This window comes from Protomyctophum bolini (genome assembly GCF_963924005.1).
Source record: "Protomyctophum bolini genome assembly, chromosome: 14".
Classification (NCBI taxonomy): domain Eukaryota; kingdom Metazoa; phylum Chordata; class Actinopteri; order Myctophiformes; family Myctophidae; genus Protomyctophum; species Protomyctophum bolini.
In genome coordinates this window covers 1,783,771-1,804,936 of record NC_137875.1, presented here as the reverse complement: position 1 = coordinate 1,804,936, position 21,166 = coordinate 1,783,771, and the positions used below count along the sequence as shown (strand labels likewise).

At 45.7% G+C, this 21,166-nt stretch overlaps 1 protein-coding gene across 1 annotated transcript in view; it reads left to right on the top strand.

Moving 5' to 3' along the window:
• The window catches only part of zswim8 (zinc finger, SWIM-type containing 8), a 91,175-nt gene extending 72,644 nt beyond the window's left edge, over positions 1 to 18,531 (top strand). Inside the window, exons 29-33 of the mRNA XM_080782089.1 lie at positions 1,924 to 2,113; positions 2,853 to 3,014; positions 3,486 to 3,605; positions 6,326 to 6,504; positions 17,469 to 18,531. Of these exons, the coding sequence (XP_080638215.1) occupies positions 1,924 to 2,113; positions 2,853 to 3,014; positions 3,486 to 3,605; positions 6,326 to 6,504; positions 17,469 to 17,672 (855 nt within the window). The 3' untranslated portion in view covers positions 17,673 to 18,531. The remainder of the gene's footprint in view (positions 1 to 1,923; positions 2,114 to 2,852; positions 3,015 to 3,485; positions 3,606 to 6,325; positions 6,505 to 17,468) is intronic.
• The last annotated feature ends 2,635 nt before the right edge of the window (positions 18,532 to 21,166 follow it).

The window sequence follows — 21,166 nt, the reverse complement described above, 5'->3', positions numbered from 1 at the left end:
CTTTTTAACAGGTTAATAAGCCAAAAATCACCAGGGCTTTATCTATATCTCTGATAGTAGGCTAATCATCACTTAGTCACTCACTATACAGTTTTTCATTATACAGTATAGAGCTTTTCTTCAGTAAAAGTTTTTCAATAGCTAAAGCATAACATCTAAACATAACATCAGCTAACACCAAAAGGGGTACCCGTTCAGAATGAGTTAAATAAACAGAAAATACATGTTCGGGGTGAGTTGCCATTTTTAACAAACAGCTTTTGCAGTTCCAATTTTGTCTCATTTCTTTGTGTCACCACTTTCACCAACTCTAGTTTAATCAGTAGAATTGTTAAATAAAGAGTTGAATAATGCTCTTGTCAAGTAAAGTTTTATTAAAAGCTTTCATAAAAAAAACAGGGTTAAAATACAGCTTTATTTTTTTTTAATACAGCGGCTAGACCAAAGTCAGCTTCATCAAAAAGAAACATCACCTTGTGACGCGTTGTGAACTTGTAGATTTGCTATTTTTTAACCCATTCTGACCTGAGATCAGATTCATACGAGGTTTCCACTGGACACACACTGGTCTGATGAACCCATTCTGACCCGAGATCAGATTCTAAAAATGTCAGTCGTTCGTCGATTTTTTTCAAAAATAGCAGACCTACAAGCTCGTAGCGCGCCACTCGGTGGCGCGCTATGAGCTTGTAGATCTGCTATTTTTCAGTAGCTAAAGCATAACATGATGCTGACACCAAAATGGGTTCCCGTTCAGAATGGGTTAAGAATGTCTGGCTATTTTCTCAGAATGTTCACCTATTATGACTTTGACCTATTATGACTAGAATAATAATAATTAAAAAATAATGCAAAGGTTCATGTGGGTAAATACTAACAATACCAATATAAGAAGATCAAAAAGACATTCTTTTAATTATGATACGGTGAAAAATGGGTTACAAAATCGTGGGATTAAAAAAGAAAAAAAAGACATGATATGTATGCACACACACACACGCACACGCGCGCGCGCGCGCGCACACACACACACACACACGCTTATGCAATTTCCCTGCTATCATGTCATGATCTCTAGTCTAAAGTTACACAACACACAACTGTCCAGTTTTAAGAACACCAACACCAACGATTTAAAATAAAAGTTAAAACCCCTCCTGAGGGTTAAAACCCCTCCTGTGGGCCTCGTGGTGGGGGAAACCTCATGTGTGCTGATCTGAAGTAACACACACACACACACACACACACACACACACACACAGAGAGAGAGAGACAAAAGCCTTCATCATTCATTCATTCTAAATCTGCTAACATCCTCATCCCGGGGCGAACGTTAGGCAAAAACAATAGCAGCTCTAGAATTAGCCTGGAAACCAGATGAATCTGCCACAGGAGAACATTTAAATGCCCTGGCCTGATTTCTTCTTACCATTTCAGAGGTGGGCTATGCTACAGGTGCAGTTTTTATATTCGGCACCCTAGCACATACCTCGTTCGCCCTAGCACACACCCAGTCCCACAGTGTGGTTGTTCCAGGGTGCTAGGGTGCCCTGAAAAGGTGCTATATAAAAGAGACACTGTTACAGCACTTATTCCTACAGTAAGTACTGAATAACATGCTTATTGTAATCACGACGTGTGGCTGCCATGATGTTGTGAATGTAAGCTTAATCCTACCTTTTAATATTGGTGCCCTAATTGTATGCTTATGTGGACACGAATAACCTGTTAACGTGTGTGTGTGTGTCTCTGTGTGTGTGTCTCTCTCTGTGTGTGTGTGTGTGTGCGCGTGCGGTGGTCTCTGTGTGTGTGTGTGCGTGCGGTGTCTCTCTGTGTGTGTGTGTGTGTGTGTGTGTGTGTGTGTGTGTGTGTGCGTGCGTGCGTGGTCTCTGTGTGTGTGTGTGTGCGTGTGGTGTCTCATAGGGAATGCACCCGGCGTTCCTCGGCGCTCAGTTCCCGTTCTCCGTGGCCGCCGGCCCTCATCCGCCCATGGCCGCCACGGCCGTCACCTTCCCCGGCGGCGTTCCCGTTCCCGCCATGACCCAGATCCACGCCGTCCACCCCTACCACGCCGAGACGGGCCTGCCCCTCCCCCTGGCCACCACGGTGTCAGGTCAGTACCGAGGAGACCCCTACCACGCCCAGACGGGCCTGCCCCTCCCATCAGAATCCTGTTGCGTTGTGCACCGAAAATAATAGCCAAATCGCATCACTTTGTTGCCGCCGGCGACTGTGGATATTCTCCGACATTAGAACATTAAGAGATCGCGCCATTTTTGAGCGGCGCTAGAGCCCCTATATACAGGTTTGATGTTTGCCTTTAGTTCAACGTTTGTTTAGTAAACGCATTGACAACTAGAACTGCACTCTGTCGAGTGCATATACGTGCTTGTTGCGCACTAGTAGGCCATTAATGGCCTACTAGTGCGCAAGCAGAGCGCGCAAGTACTTTCGAACCGTTACAAACTGTCAAATCTCAGTAATGACTACTTGTGCCTGATACGGCAGTGGTGTCAGATTACATGCATGTATACATAGGAGCATTACCTTTAATCCTCCCGACACTAAAACATATCGTCATTACGTCACCATCGAAAACCAATTACACTCTGGCATTGGGTCCTTTAATCCACATCTTTATTACGTCATCATTGAGAGCTAGTTAATGTTTGGTGTTTGCACCGTTTGTTTTACATCACCGTTACATCACCTATAATCAACACGAGTTAGACTTTAATATATTAGCGCCCCTCACTTCACACGGGTGTGATTTTTAGTTTGTGCACCAGGGCTGCGTGCTAGACGTGCATATAGTTTTGTGACTCCTCCTCCTTCTCCTCTGTTCTGTCCAGTAGGGGGCGTTCACTCCAGCTCCAGCATCCAGGCCCTGCCCGCCCTCTCCTCCCAGCAGCCCGCCCCATTGGTCAGCACCTCCTTCCCGGTTGAGGACGAGCAGCACAGCCAGCCAATCAGCCAACAGGGCCTGCACTACCTGCACTCCGCCTACAGAGTTGGTGAGCAGCGGCCTTTAACTAAATAACTCCTCGTGACGGAACCTTCCGCCCCAATTAGAATCCAACCGTCAACCGCTGGAACGTTACGTCAGATAAGCTTTATTATTGATATCAAACCGGATCGCTGATTGTTTTTCTCCACAGATCCATAACAGACCTCCCCCTCTGTGACTTAGACATGCTGGCATTACAGATCCATAACATACCTCCCCCTCTGTGACTTAGACATGCTGGCATTACAGATCCATAACAAACCCCCCCCTCTGTGTCTTAGACATGCTGGCATTACAGATCCATAACAGACCTCCCCCTCTGTGACTTAGACATGCTGGCATTACAGATCCATAACAAACCCCCCCCCTCTGTGTCTTAGACATGCTGGCATTACAGATCCATAACAAACCTCTTCCTCTGTGACTTAGACATGCTGGCATTACAGATCCATAACAGACCTCCCCCTCTGTGACTTAGGCATGCTGGCGTTGGAGATGTTGGGCAGGAGGGCTCACAACGACCATCCCAACAACTTCTCCCGCAGCCCGCCCTACACAGAGGACGTCAAGTGGTTGCTAGGACTGGCCGCCAGGCTAGGTGAGTGTAATGGTTGCTAGGTGTGTCCGCGAGGCTAGGTGAGTGTAATGGTTGCTAGGTGTGGCCGCGAGGCTAGGTGAGTGTGATGGTTGCTAGGTGTGTCCGCCAGGCTATGTGAGTGTAGTGGTTGCTAGGTGTGGCCGCGAGGCTAGGTGAGTGTAATGGTTGCTAGGTGTGTCCGCCAGGCTAGGTGTAATTTAAAATGCAGGCGGATTAGGTGAGTGGAAGGAAAAACTCATTGATGATTTAACTGATTTATGCATGGAGTACGAATGCATTTCATTTCATTTTTTTCCCACGTATTTGTATCAAGGGACCGTGTACAGAACACATTTAATCTCAAGCAAAGAGAAAATCTGCTTTGTACCAGATTTAGCTACTAGCTACGTTCCATACGTTCCATACGTTCCATACGAAAACACAGCGTCTCCACTAGAAATTGACCGATACCTTAAGGCTCATTCATAGTCTGGATTTTCGGTGGTGGGGTGACCACCGAACTACAACATGACGTCACTGAGCCGTGGTGAAGAGCAAACCACCGCCACCGCTCCAGCCCTTCTCTCTGTTTTTACTCACCACCGTTCAACGTTATTTCAGCTCCGGTGGTCACCTCACCACCGGAGCGGTAGTCACCTCACCACTGGAGTGGTGGTGGTCACCTCACCACTGGAGTGGTGGTGGTCACCTCACCACTGGAGTGGTGGTGGTCACCTCACCACTGGAGTGGTGGTGGTCACCTCACCACCGGAGCGGTGGTCACCTCACCACCGGAGCGGTGGTGGTCACCTCACCACCGGAGCGGTGGTCACCTCGCCACCGGAGCGGTGGTCACCTCACCACCGGAGCGGTGGTCACCTTCAGACTATGAATGAGCCTTCACAGTACACACCATCCATGCATCTTCTGGGATCCACACATCCAGAGACAGATAGAAATACATGCATAATAATATTGCATCGGTTGCTTGAGATCATTTATTATTCCTTTTTTGCCTCGAGGCAGAAAATATGGTAATGTGTCCAGGTTTACATATCGACCAGGAGCTTAGTTATTCCATTCTTTATGTATTTGAAATATAAGTCCGTCGGATTTGTAAGCGTGTGTGTGTGCGTGCAGGCAGACAGACAGACTACTGTTCATAGACTATAGTTACACACTGCCCTGGTACATCTTGAAGAGAAAAGCTCTTATGTCAGACTACTGTTCATAGACTATAGTTACACACTGCCCTGGTACATCTAGAAGAGAAAAGCTCTTATGTCAGACTACTGTTCATAGACTATAGTTACACACTGCCCTGGTACATCTAGAAGAGAAAAGCTCTCATGTCAGACTACTGTTCATAGACTATAGTTACACACTGCCCTGGTACATCTAGAAGAGAAAAGCTCTTATGTCAGACTACTGTTCATAGACTATAGTTACACACTGCCCTGGTACATCTTGAAGAGAAAAGCTCTTATGTCAGACTACTGTTCATAGACTATAGTTACACACTGCCCTGGTACATCTAGAAGAGAAAAGCTCTCATGTCAGACTACTGTTCATAGACTATAGTTACACACTGCCCTGGTACATCTAGAAGAGAAAAGCTCTTATGTCAGACTACTGTTCATAGACTATAGTTACACACTGCCCTGGTACATCTAGAGGAGAAAAGCTCTTATGTCAGACTACTGTTCATAGACTATAGTTACACACTGCCCTGGTACATCTAGAAGAGAAAAGCTCTTATGTCAGACTACTGTTCATAGACTATGGTTTACATTTGCGGATGATACCACAGTGATCGGACTGATAACCGACGGTGATGAGAGGGCCTATAGGAGGGAGATAGAGGATCTAACTCTATGGTGATGAGAGGGCCTATAGGAGGGAGATAGAGGATCTAACTCTATGGTGATGAGAGGGCCTATAGGAGGGAGATAGAGGATCTAACTCTGTGGTGCGATAACAACAACCTCTAACTTCACACCAATAAGACCAAATGGCCAAATGGCCAAGACCGTGGCCAAATACAGATAATTCGGATGCAGTACTTAGTTTAGACAGTTTTTGGTTTAGACTAGTCATTGGTTAGACCAGTCATTAGTCCTACAACTACAACCTATGTCAAACCCTCACCCTAACCCTAACCTCCCACGGGGCAGCACACCTAAACCTAACCTTAACCCATGTGTAACCAATGACTAGTCTAAACTAAGTATGCACCCCAATAATAACTCTGGGGGTCCTTGCCATGAAAAGGGTTGAGCACCACTGACACAGAAACATGAGGTTTCTCAGAAAACTGTTAGGATTTAGAGAAGCCTTTTATTTTAATGGGCCTCAGGTCTAAATGAGTCCAGCTATAAATAACCTTAACCATTAAACCAGAGGCACAACAAAATGAAAGATGCAAGAAGAGAGTCTCATGTTTTATGGATAACTCTCTGACGTGTTTGGGCCGTCCTCAATCGTCCTCACAGCACATTAAAAAAAGTGCAGATTAGATTTGCAAAACCAACTTTCTCCACTGTGGGTGGCTGACATTGACAATATGTACTTTGACTGCTGCAAGATCCACATTGCTTAAAAAAATATATATATATATATATATATTTCTAAAACGGGTAGTCCCAATACTTCATTCTGATTGGCTGGTTACCGTCACGTGTTCCCGTCCCGGTGCCCAAGGGTGTATAATAATAATAATGTGTTCCCGTCCCGGTGCCCAGGGGTGAACTACGTGTACCAGTTCTGCGTGGGAGCGGCGAAGGGCGTCCTGAGCCCCTTCGTGCTGCAGGAGATCATCATGGACGCCCTGCAGAGGCTCAACCCCGCCCACATCCACGCCCACCTCCGCACGCCCGCCTTCCACCAGCTGGTGCAGCGATGCCAGCAGGCCTACCTGCAGGTGAGACACACATTCTGACCTGAGATCAGATTCATACCAGGTTTTCCACTGGACACACACTGGTCTGATTAACCCATTCTGACCTGAGATCAGATTCTAAAAATGTCTTCTCTACATCCTGACAGTTTTCTGAAAAAGCTTTGTTTCTATGTCAGCCGTTCTTCGATAAAAATGTCTATAAGTGTCTTCCTCTGAGCTTTTTTTACTTTAACACAGGGGGTTTTCAACTGATTGTGACCCAGGTCACCTTGACTAAGAATCAACCTGGGGACCACCGTTGTGTTCTAATGGGATATGGGCTAAGATTAGTGCTTCCGTAACACTTGTTAAGGAATACCGTTTCTCAAACGATGGTCCACTGATACAGTACAGTACTGACACATGTGGCCCTACTGTATATCTTGGGCGTGCCTTAACCTTTATCCCTAAAGTATTTTGCTACATTTTTACTATCTTGATAAATATTTTAAAATAGTTCAACCAGCTGATCTACATCCACACACTGTGATCTTGTAGATTTTAACTGTTTTAATAATAGTAATATATATATTATATACATATAGTAAAAATGTCAAATACGTGCAAGATATACAGTAGCACATGATGACATGATTCTATGGGCACATTTCCTAATCAGGCAAGCTTCACCACTTCACCCTTCTTGAGATTCTATTTCCCTTTTCTGTGGAATGTCTTAACCTCAGACTTCCCAGTAACTCTGACAACATTGACACACTTCCACAGAACATGTGCACAGACGGAGGAGTTGACTGTTCCGTGGCTACGTTACTAAATGCATGGTCAGGGACCACACGCAATAACCCACCTGTTGAAAACCCCTGCTTTAACACACTGTTGCTATGCACCACGTGGCTGTAAAGGCAAGCCCTACAGTCATTTCAATATGAGTATTTATTGATTGGCCAGACTAGCGATATAATACAACATAACTTCTAAAGCTGCTTCTATAAAATGAAGCATGGATTGACACACATTATAATATAATACAACATAACTTATAAAGCTGCTTCTATAAAAAGCCATCAGATCCATGTCCATGCTGCATGATTCTGGGCGCTGGCTAGACACACACACACACACACACACACACACCCCAAATAAAAAACATCACTGTTGCTTTTGTCAACTTTTGTCTGAAAACATCGAGATCTAGATTCAGAGAGATTTAGAAAAACATGTGGCCATGCAATCATCTTCAAATGTGAGTCTTTTTGATACAGAGACTAAGCAAGACTAACTGTGCAGGAGAGGAGAAAAACTGATGTTTTTATTTATTTTTTATCCAAAATTTAAGTTAATAGCACAATAGAAATAAATGTCAGAGCTGAAATGTTGAGAGTCCACAGAAGTGAACCTTTTCAAGTAGGGATGCACCGAAAGGGAAATTCTTGGCCGAAACCGAATACCGAATATAGGAAACAGTTGGCCGAAAACCGAATACCGAATAGCCGAATATATCTTTGTTGTAAAGCTACCTGATTATGGAAAAAGACATGATTATGGCAAAACCTAACTTAAATAATAAACACTTATGGGTCCATTAAAAAACATCTAAATAATTGGAGGCTTTGTGATTAATTAATCTCAATTAATCACATTTTAATCGCATATCAATAGGCCTATTTGACCTGAGCAGTGAGCTTTTTTTTCTACATAAGCATATGCAATAAAACCAAGTAGTAATAATAATAGTGATAATAATATTATTTATATAAAGCTTCTCTGAGTACTTAAAGACACTTTTCAAGGAGAACATGAGAAAACAAATAAAAACAACTTTATTAGAGAAAAACTAAGACTATGGAATAAAATAAATTAAAGTGGAATGAGATAGCAATATTCCAGAGGTGGGTTTGAATTAATACGTGGTGGCATGTCTCTGAGTTTTGGGAAGTGCGTCGTTTTGACAGGTCTGCCTGCTCATGTGAACAGTAAAGCCCTGACCATTAAACACGGGCAGAAGCAACGATACAGTCTATCATTCATTGTTAAAGCTCCAAATGATATTCCCATTCGTCTTTGTGTCTGCCCGTGTAAACGCAGCAGCGAGTGTGAGGTGTTGGGGAACGGATGGAAAGTACTAGTGTTAAAACTAACGTTAGCTCCCATGCTAGCTACTAGCTTCCCTCGTCAACAGTACACCACCACAGATCGGGTGGAAGCTGCTAATATCACGTTGCTTGTGCCCGTGGATGGGACATAAGATTTAGAAGGCTATGGAATCGTGGATGAAAGCACAGATGTGTGGATCTGCCTGTGCGTTCCGTGACTGCTGCTCGTGTGTTGTGTTGCCTGCGACTGTCGCTGGCTGCAGGCTGCTGAATGATGCATAGTTAAAGAGCGTCATAAGCATGCGCCCTTCCTGCGCTGAAAGTAGCAGATCTACAAGCTATCTACCCGTCGCAATGCACAGCGCGTTGGGCTTGTACATCTGTGTTTTCCTCGCAGTTTAGTTCGATTCACAACTTTAGGACCACTACTACTATTCGGTGATATTTTTCGGCTTATTTGAGCCGAAACCGAATAGGCCGAAAATACATTTTTAGCCATTTTCGGCCGAATATTTTCGGTGGCCGAATTTTCGGTGCATCCCTATTTTCAAGCCTGTTTTCTCAACTCAGCTTCTCGTTTCTCTGCAAGACATTATACTCTCTAATAATAAACCGGTGGGTCAAACTGAACAACCAATATGTCCATTTGAAGATATGATTTAATGACTTAGCCTCGGTCAGAAAGACTGCAAGGAGCTCACCTTGTTTCTGTTGCGCGTGGACCGTACTCTGTTGCAGTTCATACATTTCTGTCTAATAAACTATTCAATCAATCAAAAGCAATCCAGTCGACTTGACTTCGGCGGCCTTGAATAATGTACCAGACTTCTCTCTGTATTCTGCCACACTACTACTGGCTCCCCTGGCTGTCAAATCATTGATTTAAAAACCAACTACGGTTGGTTCTGTAAAGTTTTGAAGGGTTTTGTGTCCAGGATACGTGTGTGAGGCACATCATGATGGATGATTAAGCATCCAGACCTCGCAGGTCATCTGGAGAGAAGGTCCGCTTTCTGAACCCACAATCTAGATCTAAACATGGTTCTATGCGTCACGCATCTGGAACAATCTAGATCTAAACATGGTTCTATGCGTCACGCATCTGGAACAATCTAGATCTAAACATGGTTCTATGCGTCACGCATCTGGAACAATCTAGATCTAAACATGGTTCTATGCGCCACGCATCTGGAACAATCTAGATCTGAACATGGTTCTATGCGCCACGCATCTGGAACAATCTAGATCTAAACATGGTTCTATGCGTCACGCATCTGGAACAATCTAGATCTAAACATGGTTCTATGCATCTGGAACAATCTAGATCTAAACATGGTTCTATGCGTCACGCATCTGGAACAATCTAGATCTAAACATGCTTCTATGCGTCACGCATCTGGAACAATCTAGATCTAAACATGGTTCTATGCGTCACGCATCTGGAACAATCTAGATCTAAACATGGTTCTATGCGTCACGCATCTGGAACAATCTAGATCTAAACATGGTTCTATGCGTCACGCATCTGGAACAATCTAGATCTAAACATGGTTCTATGCGCCACGCATCTGGAACAATCTAGATCTAAACATGGTTCTATGCGCCACGCATCTGGAACAATCTAGATCTAAACATGGTTCTATGCGCCACGCATCTGGAACAATCTAGATCTAAACATGGTTCTATGCGTCACGCATCTGGAACAATCTAGATCTAAACATGGTTCTATGCGCCACGCATCTGGAACAATCTAGATCTAAACATGGTTCTGTGCGTCACGCATCTGGAACAATCTAGATCTAAACATGGTTCTATGCGTCACGCATCTGGAACAATCTAGATCTAAACATGGTTCTATGCGCCACGCATCTGGAACAATCTAGATCTAAACATGGTTCTATGCGTCACGCATCTGGAACAATCTAGATCTAAACATGGTTCTATGCGCCACGCATCTGGAACAATCTAGATCTAAACATGCTTCTATGTGCCACGCATCTGGAACAATCTAGATCTAAACATGGTTCTATGCGCCACGCATCTGGAACAATCTAGATCTAAACGTGGTTCTATGCGCCACGCATCTGGAACAATCTAGATCTAAACATGGTTCTATGCGCCACGCATCTGGAACAATCTAGATCTAAACATGGTTCTATGCATCTGGAACAATCTAGATCTAAACATGGTTCTATGCGTCACGCATCTGGAACAATCTAGATCTAAACATGGTTCTATGCGCCACGCATCTGGAACAATCTAGATCTAAACATGGTTCTATGCGCCACGCATCTGGAACAATCTAGATCTAAACATGGTTCTATGCGCCACGCATCTGGAACAATCTAGATCTAAACATGCTTCTATGCGCCACGCATCTGGAACAATCTAGATCTAAACATGGTTCTATGCGCCACGCATCTGGAACAATCTAGATCTAAACATGCTTCTATGCGCCACGCATCTGGAACAATCTAGATCTAAACATGCTTCTATGCGCCACGCATCTGGAACAATCTAGATCTAAACATGGTTCTATGCGTCACGCATCTGGAACAATCTAGATCTAAACATGGTTCTATGCGCCACGCATCTGGAACAATCTAGATCTAAACATGGTTCTATGCGCCACGCATCTGGAACAATCTAGATCTAAACATGGTTCTATGCGCCACGCATCTGGAACAATCTAGATCTAAACATGGTTCTATGCGCCACGCATCTGGAAGAATCTAGATCTAAACATGGTTCTATGCGCCACGCATCTGGAACAATCTAGATCTATACATGGTTCTATGCGCCACGCATCTGGAACAATCTAGATCTAAACATGGTTCTATGCGCCACGCATCTGGAACAATCTAGATCTAAACATGCTTCTATGCGCCACGCATCTGGAACAATCTAGATCTAAACGTGGTTCTATGCGCCACGCATCTGGAACAATCTAGATCTAAACATGGTTCTATGCGTCACGCATCTGGAACAATCTAGATCTAAACATGGTTCTATGCGTCACGCATCTGGAACAATCTAGATCTAAACATGGTTCTATGCGCCACGCATCTGGAACAATCTAGATCTAAACATGGTTCTATGCGCCACGCATCTGGAACAATCTAGATCTAAACATGGTTCTATGCGCCACGCATCTGGAACAATCTAGATCTAAACATGGTTCTATGCGCCACGCATCTGGAACAATCTAGATCTAAACATGGTTCTATGCGCCACGCATCTGGAACAATCTAGATCTAAACATGCTTCTATGCGTCACGCATCTGGAACAATCTAGATCTAAACATGGTTCTATGCGCCACGCATCTGGAACAATCTAGATCTAAACATGGTTCTATGCGCCACGCATCTGGAACAATCTAGATCTAAACATGGTTCTATGCGCCACGCATCTGGAACAATCTAGATCTAAACATGGTTCTATGCGCCACGCATCTGGAACAATCTAGATCTAAACATGGTTCTATGCGTCACGCATCTGGAACAATCTAGATCTAAACATGGTTCTATGCGCCACGCATCTGGAACAATCTAGATCTAAACATGGTTCTATGCGTCACGCATCTGGAACAATCTAGATCTAAACATGGTTCTATGCGCCACGCATCTGGAACAATCTAGATCTAAACATGGTTCTATGCGCCAAGCATCTGGAACAATCTAGATCTAAACATGGTTCTATGCGTCACGCATCTGGAACAATCTAGATCTAAACATGGTTCTATGCGTCACGCATCTGGAACAATCTAGATCTAAACATGGTTCTATGCGCCACGCATCTGGAACAATCTAGATCTAAACATGGTTCTATGCATCTGGAACAATCTAGATCTAAACATGGTTCTATGTGCCACGCATCTGGAACAATCTAGATCTAAACATGGTTCTATGCGTCACGCATCTGGAACAATCTAGATCTAAACATGGTTCTATGCGCCACGCATCTGGAACAATCTAGATCTATACATGGTTCTATGCGTCACGCATCTGGAACAATCTAGATCTAAACATGGTTCTATGCGCCACGCATCTGGAACAATCTAGATCTAAACATGGTTCTATGCGCCACGCGTCTGGAACAATCTAGATCTAAACATGGTTCTATGCATCTGGAACAATCTAGATCTAAACATGGTTCTATGCGTCACGCATCTGGAACAATCTAGATCTAAACATGGTTCTATGCGCCACGCATCTGGAACAATCTAGATCTATACATGGTTCTATGCGTCACGCATCTGGAACAATCTAGATCTAAACATGGTTCTATGCGCCACGCATCTGGAACAATCTAGATCTAAACATGGTTCTATGCGCCACGCGTCTGGAACAATCTAGATCTAAACATGGTTCTATGCATCTGGAACAATCTAGATCTAAACATGGTTCTATGCGTCACGCATCTGGAACAATCTAGATCTAAACATGGTTCTATGCGTCACGCATCTGGAACAATCTAGATCTAAACATGGTTCTATGCGTCACGCATCTGGAACAATCTAGATCTAAACATGGTTCTGTGCGTCACGCATCTGGAACAATCTAGATCTAAACATGGTTCTATGCGTCACGCATCTGGAACAATCTAGATCTAAACATGGTTCTATGCGTCACGCATCTGGAACAATCTAGATCTAAACATGGTTCTATGCGTCACGCATCTGGAACAATCTAGATCTAAACATGGTTCTATGCGCCACGCATCTGGAACAATCTAGATCTAAACATGGTTCTATGCGCCACGCATCTGGAACAATCTAGATCTAAACATGGTTCTATGCGTCACGCATCTGGAACAATCTAGATCTAAACATGGTTCTATGCGTCACGCATCTGGAACAATCTAGATCTAAACATGGTTCTATGCGTCACGCATCTGGAACAATCTCAGCTACTTGTAACTAGAGATGTCCCCATACTATATCGGCATCGGCCCTTATTTGTCATATTGGGTCATATCGGTCATATTGCCTTTTTTCACCTTGGAAATATTGCACGAATCAGAGCCTATTTGTCTTTGGACGATGCAAAAACGCTAATCCACGCCTTTTGTTTTTTCTCGGCTTGACTACTGCAATGCACTTTTTTCAGGACTGCCTAAGAAAAGAACTGACAGATTACAACTTGTCCAAAATGCAGCAGCCAGAGTTTTAACTAGAACTAAGATGAGAGAATATATTACTCCAGTTTTGGCTTCACTGCACTGGCTTCCGGTTGTTTTTAGGATTGATTTTAAAATGATTTTACTTGTGTATAAAGCTCTCAATGGTCTCGCACCTTCCTACCTACATGACTGCCTGCCTAAATATGTCCCAAACCGCCCCCCTAAGGCCTTCCACTGCTGGCCTGCTCGCTTTGCCTAAAGAAATGGCAACTAAAAAATACGGGGAAGCAGCTTTTTGCTTCTACGGGCCGTCGGCGTGGAACAAGCTCCCACTGTACCTTCGACAGGCAGCCTCTGTAGACATTTTTAAAGCTCAGGTCAAGACCCACTTCTTTTTACTATTATTATTATATCGGTATCGGCGAATATGCCAGTCTAACCACGGAACTGACACAGCGGTAAGGTGTCGGCTACAACTGGCTATGAGAGGATGTGGCTCTATGACTGACATCCACCATCGGCATATTGAGCCTTGCTTTAAAAGGCCATTAAAATACAACTAGAAAGCAGTTCCCTACAGAAACTGCGTGGGCTCGCCAAAAGACGCAATGTATATAATGTACAGTAGAAAATGTATTAAAGCTGAAGGAAAAGTAAAAAAAAAGAATGTATAAAAATGTGTAAAAAGAATAAGCATAAATAACTGCATAAAAAAAAAAAAAGTTAAAGTTTTTCTTAATAAGTAAAAAAAAAGTTAAAGTTTTTTTTTAATAAGTAAAAAAAAAGTTAAAGTTTTTTCTTAATAAGTAAAAAAAAAAAAAGTTAAAGTTTTTTCTTAAAGGGGGAGTGTCAAAGCCCGAGATTAACATTGCTGATAAGGTACATCACGTGGTCTGAATGAAAACAGTTTCAAACGACACGTGACTATATCTCAGGCTCTGACGTGACCTAGCATCTAGCCGAGCTGAGTGGCTAGCGCACAAAGGCTAGTGGTTTTGAGGTAACCTTTTGCGTCAGACTAGGTGAAAGTGTAATCAAAAAAAATATTTTATTGCTCGGAAATCTTCCTTACAATGACATTGAGTTGTTGCACTGAACTGAACTGAGCTGTTGCATAATCGCAATTTCGCGTGACTAGTCCGTCTGAAGCCCACCACACACCGGCTGCGAAGTCCCCCGTGTGTGCGAGAGAGAGAGAGACCGCCCCTATATCGGTGTGTGTGTGTGTGTGTGTGAGAGAGAGAGAGAGAGAGAGAGAGAGAGAGAGAGAGAGAGCGAGCGTGTGTGTGTGTGTGTGTGTGTGTGTGTGTGTGAGAGAGAGAGAGAGAGAGAGAGAGAGGTGGAGTAGTCACAGGCAGTGGTTACGTGAAGCTCCAGGGCTCCGTGAGCCCTGTTCAGCACTTAGCCGGCTGAGGGCGTGTCAGCGGGGGGGAGACAGATAGACAAGATGGGTACGATGGAACCCGTCGCGCGGAATTGCGATTATGCAACAGTTTTCCCTAAAACTTGGACGTCAACTCGGTGTCATTCTGGCGAGTTTTTTGTAGCAAAAAAGTAATTTTTCCACCAAACTTTTACCCAGCTATGAGGCTGAAGGTGGCCTCAAAACCACTAGCATGAGTTGATAGCCACCAGGAACGCTAACTCGCAGAGCCCAGAGCCGCTCTGACATTTAGACCAGATACAAGATCAATTTCATTGGTCAAATTGAGCTGGCCCGACTTTACGTCACAATCTAGATGCTAGCGTTAATAGCCTTAATAGCTTCCCGAGGGGCGTGACATACCCGCTTTAATAAGTAAAAAAAAAAAAAGTTAAAGTTTTTTCTTAATAAGTAAAAAAAAAAAAAGTTAAAGTTTTTTTTCTTTTTTTAAGTTTTTTTCATTTTTTTAAGTTTTTTTTCATTTTTTCATTTTTCCATTTTTTTCACTTTTTCAATTTTTTTCAATTTTTTCAATTTTTTTCAAATTTTTTCAAATTTTTTCAATTTTTATTTTGAAAAAAAAAAAAAAAAAAAAAATGTTTTCATTTTTGTGCGTGCGTGCGTGCGTGCGCTTGCGAGAGCTGTGTAAAGGCCAGCCAATAGGAAGACAGGGTGTGTGTGTGCGTGTGTGCGTGCGTGCTCTTGCGAGAGCTGTGTAAAGGCCAGCCAATAGGAAGACAGGGTGTGTGTGTGCGTGCGTGCGAAGACAGGGTGTGTGTGTGTGTGCGTGCGTGCGCACACTTGCGAGAGCTGTGTAAAGGCCAGCCAATAGGAAGACAGGGTGTGTGTGTGCGTGCGTGCGTGCGTGCGAAGACAGGGTGTGTGTGTGCGTGCGTGCGTGCGTGCGTGCACTTGCATGTGTCTAGCCTAATTGCACAAATAGCAGACCTACAAGCTCACAAGGTATGGCAGAGCAACTCATTGAGATCTTGTAACTTTAATGTCAAGCCCTGTAATTAAGCCCTTATATGTCTCAGCTGTGGAAGTAAAAAGAGTTCTACTACTTGCCAGCACTATGACTGGGAGATTTCAATGGTCCTGGATGGAGGAAACTATGCCCCGAACAAATTGCTCTATCGCAAAAAGTAAAAGTCGAATGCAAATATTTTTTTCGCTGTGAGTGGCCTGAGATATTGAGGTACACCATGTGCGATTGTGGTGTTGGTACGATTGAAAATGTGGTTATAAGAGCGAGTTAAGAATTGTCAGCGCGATAATTTCCTCGTAAGAATTATACAATGGAGGTCAATGAGCAGATTTACTGTTTTTGTGTCACTTAAAAGGCCGTAGTTCACATTCTGTATGTCTCTGTACTTTGGTGGTCACATTGTGTGAAAGAGGACATGTGTGGCTACAAAATGACCAAAGAACATGCGTGTAAAATGAATACTTTGGCCGGGACGACAATTTGTTTGGTAAATTTTCAAGGAAAGAATTTCAGTCTCCACACTCTAGTCAAAGAAGGCCCGCACTCTAAAATGGCACTAATTACGCGAAACGGCCTGCGATTGAACTGCGATTTCGGAAAAACCGTTTAACGTATTCGAATACGGTTTGAACCACGAAAAAGTCCAGAGTCGTGTGAGCGTTCTAAAGTTTAAATCACGTTTCTACGACAAAGTATGCCAGAGTAATGAGGCTGCAAAAGTGAGGTTGATTTAGAGATAAATCCCATACAAAGTCAATGGCAGGAAAAAACTATAAATAAAGTTAAATATGTTAAAAAGTATAAACTTTTTCAAAACAACTTTTTCACCAATGAAAGTTCAAAGATAGATGAACATTATAAAGTTTGAATGAAGTTTCAAAGTGAAAGTATGACGGAGTAATAAGAGCTCAAAAAAGTTAACTGTGAAAAATGGGACCTTTCTTCCATCGACTCTCATTATAAAGGATGTAAAAAAAAGTTAAAAAGTATAAAAAGTATAAAACTTTGTAAAAATAAAAATACAAGCAAGCATAACTGCAAAGAGCTGAACAGTTTGAAGTTTGAACTAAAATTCTAGCATAAAGTATGTGGAAGTAGTAGGTGACCGAAAAAAGAATAAGAACAATAAACTGTAGGCGTGATTCTTACTCTTGTAAGAATCATGCCTAATCCGACCTGTTGTGTAATGGACCATCTCCTCTCTCCCCCCTGTCTCCTCCTCCTCCCCTCCCCCTCCTCCTCCTCCTCCCCCCCCCCCCCCCCTCCCCCCCCCCCCTCCCCTCCCCCTCTCCCCTCCTCCTCCTCCTCCCTCCCCTCTCCCCTCCTCCTCCTCCTCCCTCCCCTCCTCCTCCTCCTCAGTACATCCACCATCGTCTGATCCACCTGACGCCGGCCGACTACGATGACTTTGTGAACATCATCCGCAGCGCGCGGGGCGCCTTCTGCCTGACGCCGGTGGGCATGATGCAGTTCAACGACGTCCTGCAGAACCTCAAGAGGGGCAAGCAGACCAAGGAGCTGTGGCAGCGCATCTCCCTGGAGATGGCCACCTTCTCCCCGTGACTGAGCCTTGGGCACTGGGGGGGGCCCTGGGCACCCTCTCCCCCCTGACTGAGCCTTGGGCCCTGGGGGGGGGGCCCTGGGCACCTTCAGCCACCTTCTCCCCGTGACTGAGCCTTGGGCACTGGGGGGGGCCCTGGGCACCCTCTCCCCCCTGACTGAGCCTTGGGCCCTGGGCACCCTCAGACACCTTCTCCCCTCCCCTGACTGAGCCTTGGGCCCTGGGGGGGGGGCCCTGGGCACCCTCAGACACCTTCTCCCCTCCCTGACTGAGCCTTGGGCCCTGGGGGGGGCCCTGGGCACCCTCTCCCCCCTAACTGAGCCTTGGGCCCTGGGGGGGGGGGGGCCCTGGGCACCCTCTCCCCCCTGACTGAGCCTTGGGCCCTTGGGGGGGGGGGCCCTGGGCACCCTCTCCCCCCTGACTGAGCCTTGGCCCTGGGGGGGGGGGGGGCCCTGGGCACCCTCTCCCCCCTGACTGAGCCTTGGGCCCTGGGGGGGGGCCCTGGGCACCTTCAGCCACCTTCTCCCCGTGACTGAGCCTTGGGCCCTGGGGGGGGCCCTGGGCACCCTCTCCCCCCTGACTGAGCCTTGGGCCCTGGGCACCCTCAGACACCTTCTCCCCTCCCCTGACTGAGCCTTGGGCCCTGGGGGGGGGCCCTGGGCACCCTCAGACACCTTCTCCCCTCCCCTGACTGAGCCTTGGGCCCTGGGGGGGGCCCTGGCACCCTCAGCCACCACCTCCCCGTGACAATAGCTTGGGCACTGCAGGGGGACCAGACTCAGGGTGCTGGGAAGGGAGTGACTGAGCCTGGGGCCGTTGGAGACCGTTGGGCTGAGGCCTTCTCCCCTCCGCCTCGGGGCACTGGGGAGCAGGCTGAGGAGGGAGGGAGGGGGGGGGGGGAGGGAGGGGGGAGGGGGGGGAGGGAGGGAGGGAGGGAGGGGGGGAGGGGGGAGGGGGGGGAGGGAGGGAGGGAGGGGGGGGAGGGGGGGGGAGGACAGCGGAGCAGCAGTAATGGATCCAGTGGCCGTCCGTCCGTCCGTTTGTCCGTTTGGTCAGTCGGTGCTCGCGGCCGTGCTAAAAACGCCCCAGATTGATTCTCTCTCTCTCCCATTCTAAGTGTGTCGGCCATTATCACCGGCCAGACCCCAGCGCCATGGACCCGTTCTCCTGCACGCGCGTGCACACACACACACACACACACATACACACACACACACACACACACACACACACACACACACACACACACACACACACAAGTAGCACACAGGCAGCACAATCAACCTAACATGTACCCCAAACTCCTGAAAGATGTTGTTTTTAATTGTCATCGGTGTGTGTGTGTGTGCGTGTGTGTACGCGCGTGTGTTCACGCAGAAACCAACTCTTCTTCTAGACTGAACCTCATCATCCTTCCTCCTTACATCTATCATAGTTCATTATGTTTATGTGTAAATCTGTTATATTATTATTATTATCGGTAACCACTCTTGGCGTCCCAGGTTTTTTCGGGGGGGGGGCGCTGTTCTGTTGTCATGTGCGGAAAACGTTGCGATAACTTCCATCGTTGCGACCTGTTTGTGAACTTAATGTAGGTCTGCGATTTCCCGGAAGGGTGTGTGTGTTTTTTTTTTAAAAAGTGGTTAAATCTTTCTTTTCGTTTTCTCTGTTAAGTTTTCATTTTGACGTTGTGACAAATTGCTTATTTTTTTTTTCCTTTTTTATGAAACCACTGAGTGAGTCAGTTTCATTACTGCGACATTCCGCTAGGGGGCGCTAGGGACACTCCCCCCCCCCCCCCCCCCTCCTCCTCCTGTTTCCCCCAAAAACAGAAATGCGTCAAACTACAGATCTACATTTTAGACCGTGTTTAAAGAAAAAAAAAATGAAAGGAAAAAAAAAAAATGTTTGTTGAAATTCTATATATATAAATATATATATTAAAAAAAAGATGCAACAACAGAAGTTTAATAAGGATGATGAGTTAAGTACGGGTGAGGATTTTTCAGTGTTTTGTTTTATCTTTTATTTTGTTTTTTCTTTCTTTCTTTTTATATATATATTTGTATAGAATATGACATCATCGTGTTATGAAGAGGAATCTGATGGAAAGACTGAGAGATTAAAACCTGTTGAGTGTCGTGTGGTTGGTTGGTTCCCCTTTTTAGCTTTTATCTTCTTCGTTTTCCCTCATTTCAGCCCGCTGTGAGGAGCCGGAACCGGACTGAACCAGACTAGACCAGACTGAACCAGACTAGACCAGACTGAACCAGACTAGACCGCACTGAACCAGACTAGACCAGACTGAACCAGACCAGACTGGACTGAACCAGACCAGACCGGACTGAACCAGACCAGACTGGACTGAACCAGACTAGACCGGACTGAACCAGACTAGACCAGACTGAACCAGACCGCAGACCGGCGGTGAGCACAGCGAGTCAGTCTCTTAGCTGGCGTTGACTCAGAGAGAGTCTGTCCTTCATTCATATCAACTTCCACCCAACAAAAAAATAAATAAAGTAACGCTTTAACGTGGACACATATTCTGTTTGTTTCTTTTGGTCCTCGGGCTGACCGGTCCCTCTCTCCTCCTCCTCCTCCTCCTCTAACTGACCGGTCCCTCTCTCCTCCTCCTCCTCTCTCCTCTGGCTGAACGGTCCCTCTCTCCTCCTCCTCCTCTAACTGACCGGTCCCTCTCTCCTCCTCCTCCTCTCTCCTCTGGCTGACCGGTCCCTCTCTCCTCCTCCTCCTCTAACTGACCGATCCCTCTCTCCTCCTCCTCTCTCCTCTGGCTGAACGGTCCCTCTCTCCTCCTCCTCCTCTAACTGACCGGTCCCTCTCTCCTCCTCCTCCTCTCTCCTCTGGCTGACCGGTCCCTCTCTCCTCCTCTGGCTGACCGGTCCCTCTCTCCTCCTCCTCCTCTCTCCTCTGGCTGAACGGTCCCTCTCTCCTCCTCCTCCTCTAACTGACCGGTCCCTCTCTCCTCCTCCTCTCTCCTCTGGCTGACCGGTCCCTCTCTCCTCCTCCTCTCTCCTCTGGCTGACCGGTCCCTCTCTCCTCTGTCCTCTAGATGACGTCTAAAGGGTTTGTCCTGCAGGCTAGATGCAGATAACTGAATGATGTCAGACATGTAATCGGTGTCAGTTCATCAAAGCCCCTTGGCCGACACCGCTCCAGTGTCCTCACCCCCCAAAACCTGCCCCCGGGTACAGCTCGCTCAGACGGGTTCGAGTTGGTTGAAGAAACTCTTATAACAGGGTTGAAGGTTCCACCTTTTTTTTGGCTGAAAGAAAAAGTGTTTCGTCGGTTCCTAAGGATTCCACCAGGTGGTGCTGTTGTTGCTGTAAAATGAGACGTCGTTTCATCGACGCGAGCGGTCGCCACGACTTCGCCGTGTTCCGAAGTCGTGTTCTTTGTTTTATTTTTTTATTTCTTTGCTCTCTCTCTCTCTCTCTCTCTGGACTTCAACCGGCGAGTGATTTCGTAGAAGACA